This window comes from Bombus vancouverensis, chromosome 14 (assembly GCF_051014615.1).
Source record: "Bombus vancouverensis nearcticus chromosome 14, iyBomVanc1_principal, whole genome shotgun sequence".
Taxonomy (NCBI): Eukaryota; Metazoa; Arthropoda; class Insecta; order Hymenoptera; family Apidae; genus Bombus; species Bombus vancouverensis.
This window is the reverse complement of record NC_134924.1, coordinates 6,169,147-6,183,700: the sequence shown is the minus strand read 5'-3', so window position 1 is coordinate 6,183,700 and position 14,554 is coordinate 6,169,147. Positions and strand designations below refer to the sequence as shown.

The 14,554-nt window shown below is 33.6% G+C and overlaps 2 protein-coding genes across 3 annotated transcripts; one reads left to right on the top strand and one right to left on the bottom strand.

Annotated features, from left to right (window-relative positions):
- Positions 1 to 56: 56 nt before the first annotated feature.
- On the top strand, positions 57 to 11,946 carry Klp31E (kinesin-like protein 31E). 2 transcript variants are annotated; one of them, XM_033335569.2, is made up of 16 exons: positions 57 to 438; positions 1,682 to 2,066; positions 2,208 to 2,654; positions 2,732 to 2,840; positions 2,931 to 3,134; positions 3,239 to 3,540; positions 3,645 to 3,888; positions 5,783 to 6,684; positions 6,749 to 7,095; positions 7,170 to 7,358; positions 7,431 to 7,550; positions 8,630 to 8,798; positions 8,857 to 8,962; positions 9,086 to 9,640; positions 9,730 to 9,997; positions 11,026 to 11,946. In XM_033335569.2, exons 1-16 carry the CDS (start codon positions 404 to 406, stop codon positions 11,102 to 11,104), a joined length of 4,461 nt encoding a protein of 1,486 aa, XP_033191460.1. In that variant the 5' UTR covers positions 57 to 403; the 3' UTR covers positions 11,105 to 11,946. The 2 variants fall into 2 exon arrangements, with proteins under 2 accessions (XP_033191460.1, XP_033191461.1); XM_033335570.2 differs by having other exon boundaries at positions 10,207 to 11,946.
- Positions 11,527 to 14,438, bottom strand: PSR (bifunctional arginine demethylase and lysyl-hydroxylase PSR). Its single transcript, XM_033335593.2, has 6 exons — positions 13,668 to 14,438; positions 12,993 to 13,198; positions 12,640 to 12,922; positions 12,144 to 12,499; positions 11,820 to 12,052; positions 11,527 to 11,689 (listed from the first exon to the last, which is right to left on the bottom strand). The coding sequence occupies exons 1-6, from the start codon at positions 13,738 to 13,740 to the stop codon at positions 11,662 to 11,664; spliced, it is 1,179 nt and encodes a 392-aa protein (XP_033191484.1). The 5' UTR covers positions 13,741 to 14,438; the 3' UTR covers positions 11,527 to 11,661.
- Positions 14,439 to 14,554: the final 116 nt, after the last annotated feature.

The following is a 14,554-nucleotide window of genomic DNA, read 5'->3' as shown; positions in this document are numbered from 1 at the left end:
ACAGAGAATCGTTAACAGTTTCGAGAATTGTCAACAGATAGTGCTACATAATCGGTTTATGCCATAAAGAATCAAAGATGTCTGTCACGTATGATTTCAATCCAAGATCTGTACAGTCCTTGGGCCGACGCGACTAGCGTAGAGATTTTTCTTTCGTTATGAGAAATGTTTGAGTGGATTTCACAATTGTCTGTGCGCGCGTCCACGACGAAAAATGCGGAATTTTCACGGTCGCCGCATCTAATAACGCGTGCGCATTCAGTATATCTGTATATCGAAAAATTATAGCCCCATCGCCTAATAGTTTCGGCCTAATCGCACCAATTTCTCGTTGATTTCTCCAGTGAGATTTTGTTCTTTCTGCTTTCACATCCTAAAGAGTTACACAATATTCAATATCGAGATGTCTGATGATACGAGTGTACGCGTTGCCGTACGGTAAGTCCAGGTTTTCTATTAAAACATCAATTCATCAAATTGTTTTTGTGCAAGACACTCTGTCAAGTAGGCTACATTGTCGCAAACTAAGCTACTAAAACGACATACGCGGTGACAGCTTATATCACCGATGTGATACAGTTAATAATAACTGTAAGATTCGCGGGAAGTATTATTCGAATTCAAAACGTAAAAATTTTGCTGTAAAAAATGCTGTACTTTTCCAATGTTTCCGTAATTTACGCGTATTGTCATTATATATTCTTTCCCGGTGTATCTTATCTATTACTATAGATATGTATTTTTTCTTTCACTTGGGATCCATTGTTACGAATCCAATGATTAGAATTGCGAAAGGCATTGATTCCTGTTACACTTTCACGATTTTAGAAAATTCCTCTATTTAGACCGTTTCAACATGATTACAGATTTCTCCGAATATCCTTACTAAAACAGTTACACGAATTAACTATCGACATATTCATATGTTTCTTAATATCCTTAATTTTTTATTCACTTCTTTAAAATTATTTATTTTATTAACAAACTCATAACGATATGTAAATGCGATATTTGTCATTAATATTTTTCGTTTTTATCTTCCAAATCTCCCTGTTATTTTTCGATAAAGTTATTTTATAATTGAAATGCCGTCAGCATTCTTTTTTACGCAGTACTGCATTGCGTACTTTAATCGCATAATATCTCCTTTTAAAGAATTGGATGCGTAGGTCGTAGGCTTTATTACCGGTTGTATACCGAACGACGAACATGCATCTCGATTTCTGATGAATGAATTTTTCCTCCCCCACCATATTTTCTTCGTTTCTTCATAATTTATTCAATTTCCAATTGTTTATATTAGTCATTCCTACATTTAACCATCTGGTCTTTTCCTTATTTGAATATTTTCAAATTGCTCTTTAGCTGCATTCTTTATGGATTTTGTTGTATATATTTCTTCTTACCATCGCGCGGGATTTTTATTACAGTAACAGCTGATGCGTTATGTACGATGATGTTGATTATAACACATTAAATGTGACTACAACGTAATACATTATATATGAATACGAATACGAATTGATTAAACATAATTTATATATGAAAAATAAAAATCATTTGTACTTTTTCTTTTTCATATTCATTGTTTATATTCGTATTTAATCTTTAATATTTAATTTTCTTCTATCGAAATATTAAGAAATGTCGGTAATTCATAATTTATTGTTATTAATCACAGAATAAGGCCTCAAGTAGCACGTGAAGTAATTGACATGTGTAGAATTTGTACTCAAGTACCTCCAGGAGAACCCCAAGTCTTTCTTGGACCAGACAAGGCCTTTACATATGATTATGTTTTTGATACTGGTGTTGGACAAAGCACAATTCATGAAACATGTGTTGCACGTTTGGTAGAAGGTGCATTAGATGGATATAATGCAACTGTTCTTGCATATGGTCAAACTGGGTCTGGTAAAACATATACTATGGGTACTGGATTTGATGTGGAAGTAGGTGAAGCTGTAGTTGGAATTATTCCAAGAGCTATTAGACACCTGTTCAATGGTATTGCGGAAAAACAACAGCAGGCTAGAGAACGTGCACAAATGCCTCCGGAATTTAAGGTTTGCAAAGAAAATTTGTATACAATTCTAAATCCATGTTACTTCACTGAAATAAATTATTCTACTTATGAGTGAAATTTAATATTTCATAAGATAAAATGTTTCTTCTATATAAATTGTTTTCTTTATGTGTTATAATAGGTTACTGCACAATTTTTGGAATTGTATAATGAGGACTTGAAAGATTTACTAGGACCTGGTGGTCCTAGGGGTGGTGCTCGTATTCATGAAGATCCCTCAGGCAATATTCATTTAGCTGGAGTGGAACCACGAATTGTTACTAGTCCAGAGGAAGCATTAGAGTATTTAAGATTAGGAGCATTGTCACGTACAACTGGATCTACCCAAATGAATACCCAGTCATCAAGATCACATGCAATATTTACACTATATATAAAGCAGCAAAGATACGTAAAAGTTGAAGATCCAGATGCTGATGTTGATACAAGTGGCTCTGAACCTGCTGGTGAATTTGAAACATTAACTGCAAAATTTCATTTTGTAGATTTAGCTGGATCAGAAAGGCTAAAAAGAACTGGTGCTACTGGAGATAGAGCAAAAGAAGGGATTTCTATAAATTGTGGATTGGTAATGTATTGATAATTTTATAGGAGAACTACACAATATTGTAATTACCATCAGAACAATTATTTTTTGCATTATAGTTGGCTTTAGGTAATGTAATTTCTGCACTTGGCGATAAGACGAAAAGAGCTTTACATGTACCATACAGAGATTCAAAGCTAACAAGGCTGCTTCAAGATTCACTAGGAGGTAATAGAATCATAAATATATTTATAAAATACATACTTTTATTCTAATTGTATTAATTTATCAATAAATATTTATGTACAATGGTTGTAGGTAACAGTCAAACTGTTATGATAGCCTGTGTATCACCAAGTGATAGAGATTTTATGGAAACTTTAAGTACTCTGAAGTATGCAAACAGAGCAAGGAACATAAAGAATAAAGTTACAATTAATCAAGATAAGAGTTCAAGAACAATTGCTTCTCTTAGAAGAGAAATACAGCAGCTTCAATTAGAATTAATGGAATATAGGCAAGGTAAATGTGTAAAATATTATATGGATATGGAGAATTGGTATTTATAACATATCAAATTTATTATGAAAAGTTAAAATTTTAATTTGTTATTTATTTTTTATTAGGAAAAAGAGTTGTTGGTGAAGATGGTATAAACGATGCTTGGCATGAAAATCAAATGTTGAACAGTGAATTACAGAGTCTTCGTACTAGAGTAAAAGCCCTTTCAGAAACAGTTGAAGCATTGACAGCAAAGAATGTTCTTCTGCAGGCAGAAAAAGATACCGGTCAATGGTTGTCATCAACAGGTGAAAATCCTGAAGTGACGAGTTTAATACAAGGATATTTGCAAGAAATAGAAGAACTAAGAGCTCGTCTTTTAGAAGCAGAAGCTATGTATCAGCAATTGAAGAAACGTCAAATACAGGTATAATAGCACATAGATAGTTGTAAGGCATATAGTAATAGCAGATACATACGTTATTAACCTATGTAGCAATTGATTTTCGAATGGTGTTTCAATTCACACAGGTTAATGCTGCCAACCCTTATGGTGATTCTGGATACATATTTCATAGTGACTCTACATCAGTATTAAATGATGCTAAGAAAGAACTACAAAAAGAAATTGAAACATTAACTGCATTAAAGGAACAGCATGGACATACTTCCAATATTGCTGGAAAAACAGGAGATGAAACAGAAGGTGATGATACAGAAGCAGGGCAGGATTCTGTGAGCGAAGATGATTCAGATGATGATTCCGATAGAAAAGGTATATATATATAATTATAATTATATGTATAATTTAGATAATATATAATTATATGTCGGATCACGATTCGAATTTTGGGCGCGCGACGACTCTTCATGTGGACTAGCCATCGTTTCACAAAGCCGAGATTTTATTTACACGTATATACAGGTCTATCACTAAGCTTAACAAATAATAAGTACAACTAATAATAAGTCTAACAAACACTAAGCCTAATGAATAATACGATCTACGAATAATTAAATTAAATAATACTATTAGCAATGTTTGAGTTCAAACGAATCCACGGTTACCGGGATAACTCCTTACTAAGCGAAACTAACTTAGACGCAAATGCGATCGTCGAAAATGCTCGATGTATCACTCTCCAAGGCAATCGCAAGAATGCCAGCCTCGTGGAGATTTTTCTCCCTGTACAATTGCATTTTGTTTTCTATACCCGTTTGGAAGCATCGAGAAGGTTCCAAACGCCGTTGCTAGGCACACTCGTTGGAAGCATCGAGAAAGTTCCAAACGCCGTTGCTAGGCAGTTTCTGCCTGGAGTTTTGATTACTAATACAATGTATGTCCCATTGCATCGGCACCTCCAAGGCAACATCACACGTGGCTAGGCCCGCTCTCGAGGCCGCATGCCGCCACAACCACATTTCTCGGAAAACACATACAACCACTCCAAACCTCCGTTAGATAAAACATCCATCCCGTGACCGTGGCTACGTTCAGCGACCGATTGTCACCTCGAACCCAATCTCGCTTATTACAAATCTTAAGCAATTACAACTATAATAAAATCTAGGCTAAGGTACTAGAGGATGTTCCCAAAATTTCCAAGGAAAGGCTTCGGCTTTCCTTTCATCTCCGACATATATATGTCGGAAATGAAAGGACATCGAAGCCTCCCCTTTGGAACTTCGGGATAGTCCCCTAACACCGTAATCTAGATTCTATCATAGGCGTAATTAAACAATTGTCGTCTTTCGATCCGATTGTATTTGTTCGAGATTTGTGATAATGAGCTTGGTCTCGAGGCGACAGCCAGTCGCCGAACGTAGCCGCGGTCACGGGATGAACGCTTTGTCTAACAAAGGTACGGAGTAATTCTATAGCTCTCCTTAAAAGAAATATTTGTAGCGGCACGCGACAGTAAACATTCCAACGGTTTCTGTCCCGTGGGTCGCCACACGCAGACCCTATTCTTCGAGTAAGATGATTGCCAGATGTCGATGCGTCTCCGCAGTACATGTTCAGCTAGCCTGAGGGCCCGTTATAAATCTTAAGATTTAGTTGACTAAAGTCTTTCAAACAAACAGTCTTTGTCCCAGCTACGGGAAGATAGGAGAGACCTATTTTTCAACGAACGGCATCTCCCACTAGCAACTTTCCCTTGAGGGCGGCTAGCATCTTTTTCTCACCACCAATATGGAGATTGACCAATTAGCAGCAATGCCAATTTCCCTCGCCTTCTGAACGAAGGCTATCCTCGACGAATCCGATGATCTTGTGTCCTTAGACACACCCCATCATAGTTTTCCTCCGCAGCATCATCGCGACGGAAAGTCATTCTCTCGTGAGGTTGTATTAGCGAGTTACTTAGTGTCTGTACGCTTAGTGGATATTCCACGTTTTAACAAAGAGTCCGACTTAGATATTGTGAGCATGTTCATCTAGCATCCCGTTGACCGCGGATTCGTTATTGAACCTACGATCATTGTCATTAGTTTCTTGAGTATCTAATTACCACGGTTACTTGTCCAATTCTATAATAATCGTATTTGCACTAGTCAATGTCTTCTCTATTGCATAACGACAACGTGTAATCCGAACGAAGATTCGTTTCACGCCCCTAACTCTAATTCTAATATAAACCCGACATATATAATATAATGTTTTGTAGAAGAAGACGAAGAAGAAGCAGCTATGGGTCGTGAATTGGAAGCTTTAACGTCAGATATTGATGTAAAACAACGACTAATACAAGAACTTGAACTTTCTCAACGACGTTTACAAACTATGAAGCAACATTACGAAGATAAACTTGCTCAATTACAAGCTCGAATCAGAAATACCCAAGAAGAAAGAGATAAGGTGTTGCAATCATTACAACAACAACCAATACCACCAACAGAAAAAGTGAAAAAATTACGCGATGAATATGAAAAGAAACTTTCTGCTATGCAAAAAGAAGTACGACTTTTGCAATCTGCAAAGAAGGAACATGCGAGGCTACTTAAGAGTCAATCTCAGAATGAGAACAGGTTAAGAGGGCTTCGAAATGAACTGGCAGAGATGAAGCGAGCAAAAGTAAAACTTCTGAATAAAATGCGCGAAGAAGCACAGAGACATAAAGAAAATGAGTTGAGACGTAATAGAGAAATAGCACAATTGCGTAAGGAAAGTAGGAAGAATGCAAATACGATTCGAACGCTTGAGGCAGATAAAAGAATGAAAGAAGTAGTTCTTAGACGCAAACAAGAAGAAGTTTCAGCGTTAAGAAAACGAGACAGAGGTCTAAGCCAAAAGGCTGCCGGTAGAGCACCACCTAAACCAATTAACCCAAAAGCATTAAAACAAAGGTGGCAAACATTTGAAAGAACCATTGCTAAGCAAGCATTGGCTAAACAGGCAGCTGCAGAAACGGAGAGAGAAATGGAAAGACTTCTTCAAGAACGAGAAGAACTAGGTAGAGAACTTGAAAAGCTTCAAAAACACAGAAATGTTATAGAAAGTTCGAGAGGTGACACAATCGACATAGATGAAGAAATTGATAATGTGAGAAGTAAAATTAGCTATCTACAGGTAACTTTCTTTTCTTATATTAGCCAAGTTAATGTTGCTTTGTTCTTCAAGTTATTCTTTACAGGATAGTATCTCTGAATGTCAACGTGATATGATGGAAATGGGAGATGGTGAAGGCGAAGGGGAACCTGGTGTTGAAGCTCTTATATCAACGATTCAGTCGGTAGATGAGGCTCAATATTTATTACAAAGAATGCTAGCTTTTACTGTCGAGCAAAGTTGCGTGGCTGCACAAAAGCAGCTTGAAGTCCGAGACATGGAATCAAGACTAAATCAAGTTGCGCAAGAAAGTGATGTGCAACATCAATTATTGGAGCACGTGTTGCGAGACAGAGATCTTTTATCGCTTACGAATAATCATAGTACTATGAATTATAGTCCACCTAGTTCTAGGAGTTCATCACCAGATAAGTAAGTCATACACTATTTTTTTAATACCTCTTAGCAATATCTATTAGTAATATTTATTTAATTTGAAATATTAGTGAAAATTACACTCAAGTTATTGTTGGAGAGGAAAAACAACGTAACAATAAAGTACGCAGAAGGACTACACAACCTCAAGAGCTCCTTTATGGAGTTCAAGCTAATCCAGATAATTTAAAGACAGAAGAACAAAATCAAAGTCATAATCATCCACTTACGAGGGTGCCTAGTGCACCTGGTAGTTTAAAGTAAGTACAGTTATTCTCCAATAACATAATCATGTAATGTGAAATATAAAATGAACATTTTTCTTTCGTAAGAGGATTGGTTTTAACCAGAAGTCATGGTAGCATAAGTGGTGGATCCCCGACTCTAAGTCGACGTGATAGTACATCGCCAAGGCCGCTGCGACGACCGCTTCATCCTGGTGGAGGCTCCATGTGAGTGATAATCCTGCAGCACGTCCTAATTTTTATATTCTTTGTATATCTTTGTCTTGACGCCTTGTTTCATGCACTACTGGTTAATTTTTTTTCTTAAAAAGATCTATGTCATTCTCGACAAGTGCATTTAATAATATTTTCATCATGAGATTTTAATTTTGTTTGAACTATAGCCAGAAAAGGTATACCAGTGACATAATTTCTTTTGTTATAAACACAAGAAAGTATGTATTAATGGAATTGACTTTATTAAAAATTATTTCTTTTGATTCTATATTTTGTTTTTTTTTCACATTTTGCTTACGTTAATAATTTACAAAATAAGATTACTAACATACAAATTGTTGCATTAGGCAAGAAGATACAATTTGTACAAAATTTTATATCTCATACGAAATGCATTTGAAAATTCGTTAGTTTTCGGGAAATTTGGTAATAATAACATTTTATTTATTGTTCTTACTACAGGTACCTTATTAAGATTGTTTTAATGCCAAACAATTTATTCAATGTATTATATACATTTCTATCTCTCTCTAATATAAATATGTATAAATGTCGCAAAATTTTCTATTTGTATAAAACACATTGTTTCGCAAAAGAATCATGAATTTGTATATATGTAAGCAGTTATTTTGTATACATGACAATTAATAAATAAAAGCACAAACACTTAAGGTACACTGTTCTATGAAAATACTTTTAAAAAGCCCCTTGGTGGATCATTCTGTTTTTTGTTTTTTGTTTAAATTTCTTTAAACATTTTCTGTAATGAATCATGATGTGCATTAATTACAGTTTTCTCATAAATTAACCATTTATTATTATAGTTTTTATTTTCCAAATATCAATGTGTAATATTTTCTTATACAGTAATATATTTAATGTTATACAGATTAATATATTTATAATTCAGCAACACTGTTACTAATTATAATAAAATCAATTTACAATTATATCTTATAATAATGCACTTGCATGATCCATATTGTATTGAGCCAATATAGCTTACCTCGGATTAAAATTGACAAGATTTCCGGCTAACTAACACGCTAACATAACAAACCCTCAACTAGGGAACAAGTAGCACATACAGATGTGTCATCACCTCCTGGATCTCCGACTACATACCGACGGTTCAATAGTCGAGAAGAAAACGTTTTCTCTAGACTAACTGCAAGTAGACAACCAACATCTACAGATCCACAACCTATGAAAGGAATTATTTCTCAATATCAAGGCAAGGTAAATACAGTATGAATACTGCATTCTATTAGTTGTACATGATATATATTTTTTTCAGACACAGCCACGAGCTGTTTTGCAATGCACTCACGTTGCCGAAGGACATAGCAAAGCAGTACTGACTATATGTGTAACTTCTGATTTGCTCTTCAGTGGTTCAAAAGGTATCAGACGTAAAACAAATATTTAACATCTTTAAAAGTATCCTACATTTCTCTCTCTCTCTCTCTCTCTCTCTCTCTCTCTATTAATATTCTTTATACATTAATTATGTATAAAATTTTTAGATCGAACTGTCAAAGTATGGGATTTAGGGACAGGAATTGAGAATCTCACATTAAGTGGTCATCCGAACAACGTCGTAGCGGTGAAATATTCACCAATGCATAATTTATTATTCAGTGTTTCTTCAGCATATGTAAAAGTTTGGGATTTGCGTACAGGAAACAGCTGCGTGAAAACTTTATTTTCATCTGGTCAAGCTCAAAGTGGACCACTCGCATTATCAACTCCATCTAGAGTGCTTCAAGTTCCTGTTGGTGAAACAACCATCAATGATTTAGTGCTCAGTATAGATGAGCAAGAATTATATACCGCGTCTAGCGATAAAGTCAGAGTATGGGATCTCCGTAAATTAACACACACTGGAAGATTAAGTACACCACATACGGCAGCAGTAATGTGTTTAGCTGTCGCAGATGATGGAAGGGTGATAACAGGTAGCAAAGATCATCTGATATCTCTTGTTGAACCAAATGCATCCGGGCAATCGGTCAGTCTGGCACCTCCACATTATGATGGTGTTCAATGTTTGACAACTTACGAATCGACATTGTTTTCTGGCAAGTATTTTTAAAATCAGGTTTCTAACATAATTATGGCCTTTAATACATTCGAGATATTTTTAAAATTTATAATAAACTTTTTTTAGGATCAAGGGATATGTGTATTAAACGATGGGATTTGAGCAGAATGGAACTAGTTCAATCACTAAATAATGCTCACAAAGATTGGATTTTGGGTTTGTGTATGATTAATAATGGATCTGTAATGATATCTGGATGCAGAGGGGGTGTGTTAAAAGCCTGGTCTGTACCAAAGGATCAAGCAGAATGTACTCCAATAGGAGAAGTTCGAGCACACGGTACTGCTATCAATGCTGTAACAACTAATCAGCAACACGTTTTTACTGCAAGCAAGTAAGTATGCATTTTTGTATTGTTGCTCATACTAAACTGACCCGAAGCATATTGGAAATATAAGCTGCAATAACATACAAATTTTACATTATTCTAAATTAACTTTGAGGACTTTATTAGATAAATTATTTTAAGTTAAAATATGTGCTCGGGTTCAGTACTTGACATAACTTTCTTGAACGGAATAACATCTAAAATGTTGATTGCAGCTCTGGAGAGGTGAAGCTGTGGCGTATTCCCGATTCCTCATTATCCATGTCTATTTCCACAGTTTCCCTTTAACTTATTTTTCTATTTTGCTGCATAATATTCCTTTGCATTTATAATTTTTTGGTGTGGTAATGCGCATGCTTGTCCACTCAGCTGTTTTATAAAAGTGTGTGGACATGTTTATCATAAATACATACCATGAATTTTATTTGATAAAATTTTAACTTTTCAGCTGGTAAATATTTATAAAAAAACAGACAACAGTTCGTTTGCTTACACACCTACATACTTGTTTATTATAGTTTCGAAATTATTATTCCATACAATGAAAAGATAAATCATAAAATAATAGTAACTTTAATTTTCTGCCTCAAACGCTTTGACATGTAATTACCATCGAATGTAATGAAAATCGGAAATGCGCTTTAAATTTCTGTAAAATTGTTTATTGATATTACATGGTAGATTAGTTATTGAACATGAAAGAATAACGTAATGATATTTCTTTAAAATTTCATATTTCTTTTACTGATCAATTCTCATTCGTTTCTATCAAAGCTGTGTGTATTGCTTTTTGAAAGTATTTATGCAAGTTTTTAGCAAAAATTTGTCATTAATAGTGTGGTTGCAGTTATGAATGTATTCTATGTAAAACATTTGTTTGATTGAATGAAGTTGTAGTAGAAAATAATACTTGTCATAATCATTGACTTGTATAACTTAACGAATATGAAAATTTAATTTAATTTCTTGTATTACTTTGCTTCTATGTTATTTACACTCCAATATGGTGCATGCAATATGATGTCAACGTGAAGTGATGCAACAGTGAGGCTGTGGAGCTACTATAAGAGAGATGCAAGAACTTTCCAGAGAAGCAACTCATTGAAAAGCTAATACATGCACTCATTGGAAATGTTGTATTTATTTTGTAATTATATTTTTTTATTTATTTGTTAATTTGTATTAATTTATAACACAATGGATAATTAATTCGAGGATTTGTAATGATAATGCACCTGACTATTGCCTGCTGATGTGTTAATTTCGATATTTTATGTTTGAGATCATATATGTATGATGTGTTTGACACTTTAAATATTTTATAACAAGTTTTACGTGTACTGCCTTAATGGATATAAGCATTTAACACATGTATAAAATTTATAAATGTAATTTTTAAATAACAAAACGATTCTATAGTATATAGAAATATGAAGTCCAAAGATGTATTATTAAAAAAATTGATTCAGCAAAAATTAAGTGCATTATCGTGGATTAAGTATAGTATTTAAACAAATTTACTTAATAAGAACAAATTTGGTATTATCTAGCATTTATTTTATTATGAACATAAAGGTCGTAATAATTATAATATTTATTCTTAGTACAAACAATTGTTGGTTAATACTGTACAGTCTGAGGTCTCTGTAGGTCCCATATGCTTGATATTGTCAGGGTTGGCTGTTATTTAGTTTTCTTCTAAAAATTTAAAAACAGTATTATGTCTTATTATACTTATAATTACAAAAAATAAATGGACTAATAATAATATTAAATATGGTTTTCTTTCAGTCCGAAAACTACATATAATAAAACAACAAGTTCCTACCTTTTTTTCTTTTTATGTGTTGTCAATGATTCTTGACCACTGTCATCTGCACTGTCTTCTGATTGACTACTACTACTAGTACTTGAAGAACTACTTGAAGAACCACTAGAAGAATCACTGGCAACACCTGTATCTTCTTTTACATCTATAGTTTCAGCTAATGCTGCTAATTCTGGTTCTTTATCCCTGAGTACTTTTAACCATTTACGTGATAATTTTGGTCTCCCCCGTACCTATAGCAAAATTATTAAAACATACGTATATTATTATACAGCATGTATATTATTTTATTGTAAATTCATTGTTTTATACATAAATTCTTACTGTTTTATGCCACACTACTGGAAAATTCGTACGGGAACAGAAATTTTGAGTAACTGCTATAGTTTCATCAAGATTTAAAACAACATGCCACCAACCGCCAGGAACAAAAACAGTTTCACCAGGATTTTGTAAAATCTCTATTGGCAAACAATCTTGTGGCCAGGTAGGCAATTTTGTACGTGGATAAATAACAGAAAACCATGTAATAGCTTCATCTCTTTGTTTACCACCCTCAGTCGCAGATACCTTAAGAAGTTCTCGCGGAGTATGTGTAGGAAATAAACACCACCTTTTATGCCCAGAAATCAGTGCATTCCAGGCACTTGTTCCTAATGGATCTATGTGTATGCCTGTACCTGTATTCACATTACTTATTCATAACGTAGTCTAAAATAATTGTTTAGATAAAGCAGTTATTTATATAGATACCTTTTAAAGCAGGTAATATCATTACTGTAATTTTTTATGATTTTATGAAAGTAATTAAAATACTTACCAGACCTAGCAGGTCCCATAACAAACCAACGATATGGTGGTCTTCTATGTTCTCCAGCATATTGAAACAAATCATCACGGAAATATTTAGGAATAACATAATCCTCTAGTAATTTTTTTCGTCTAGGGTGTTCACCAAAGGAACTATCAAAGATATACAAAGGTGAATCATCTTCATTATTAAGCATATAGCGTACATAATATTTCATTTTCATTTTTACACTATATCCTTCATTGTCTTCACCACATTTAAACTTTTGATTTCTGTATTTTTTTACTAATCTCTGCATTTTAATGGAAAATTATTAGTCATAGATAATAATATATTTTGTAATTAATTTAAAAAACATGTACCTCTATAGTCCATTTATACTGGGCTTTCCAACCATTTTGAACACCTTGTATTATCACAGGTTTGTAAGGTTTCTCATATTTTTCTATAAATTCTTCTGTAGATACTTTAGATTCGTCAATACGATCCACGTTATCAATGAAATTCCAAAATGATTCAAATTTTTTACTATAGCCATGTTGGATCCAAGCAGCCTTATCACCAAGTTCTAGAAGAAACATTTAACTATTGTAAAGAAAAGAATAGGAACGATTTTTGAAAGAATGAAACGTTTGAATAATATAAAAATAATAAAATATATTATGTAAACAATGAAGGTTTATTAAGATTTGTATATATTACTGACACTATATAATTTATTATATTTAATGTTTATACAGCAATTTAAACGGTAAACTATTTACGTATAAGTGCATTATATTATATTATTATCGCAATACTTTCAGGAAATTTGGAGTTACATCATCCAAGGTCGGCAAAGATAGTTCGGTCTTGTATCACATATCCAAATTCTGTTTATAACGACGAGCGTCACAAGAAGACAAACGGTGTCTCAATTACTTCTAGTCATACTAGCAATATAAAATAATTCGTCAAGAATAATTGTCTGTTAAAAGTAATTTACGCCCATATCACGTCAACGTATAGGTTATAAAATTAGGTTATGACATGTTTACCTGGTCTAGCTTTCCTTTTAACCTCTTTGATCCTTTTTTTCGCACGGTGATCTAGTTTCAATTCGTCCGACATGGCTACACGTTTATTGTGTTACCTAATTAACCTAGTTTTAATATATTTACAATTTACAATCAAAAAATATGTGCAACACGTCATTCAGTGGTAACTGTACTTTTTAGTTCGCATAAACTCCGTAAGGTGAATCAAAACATCGGTAGATATTCTCACAAGTATATGGAACATTTAGTACAACTTTCTTGTTAATATTTTACTAAGTATATGTTCTTTTTATTTTGACCTCATGTTACACAATTTTTTCAAATGTACATACGGCGTCCAGTACATCTTTGACTTTACTACTCAACATGATGACCTTAAATAGCAGAACTAAAGTTCTGTACATTATCTACAGAGGCGCTGATTCTTGTGTGGACTGCCTACGTGACAAATACCATGTTCTATCAATAGGTCATCCCGTAAATGTAATTGCGCTTCTAGAAGTATCGATATCGTAACTTTCGCTCTCATATATACGTAACCATGTATATAGATTATCCTCTTATTTAAAACGAAACATTATTATATATACTAAAAGGAATAACGGTCCTAAACATTATATGTATATTACATCCCAAACTTTATTCAGTAAACTGAATTTTTCTAATCGTCAATTCGTTATTAACTCCTTATATTATAGCATATATATATAATATAAAAAACAATATGCTCTGGTGGTCTGATTAATTTCATCAACAGACGAAAATTCACCTCTACTCAGTTTATTTCCTTGTAAATGTAAAATGAACAAAGCGACATTGAAAAAAAATGTGAAATAATAACAACACAACAAGAAAGTTGTATCCGCGGTCGAAAGTTCAACGGTTCC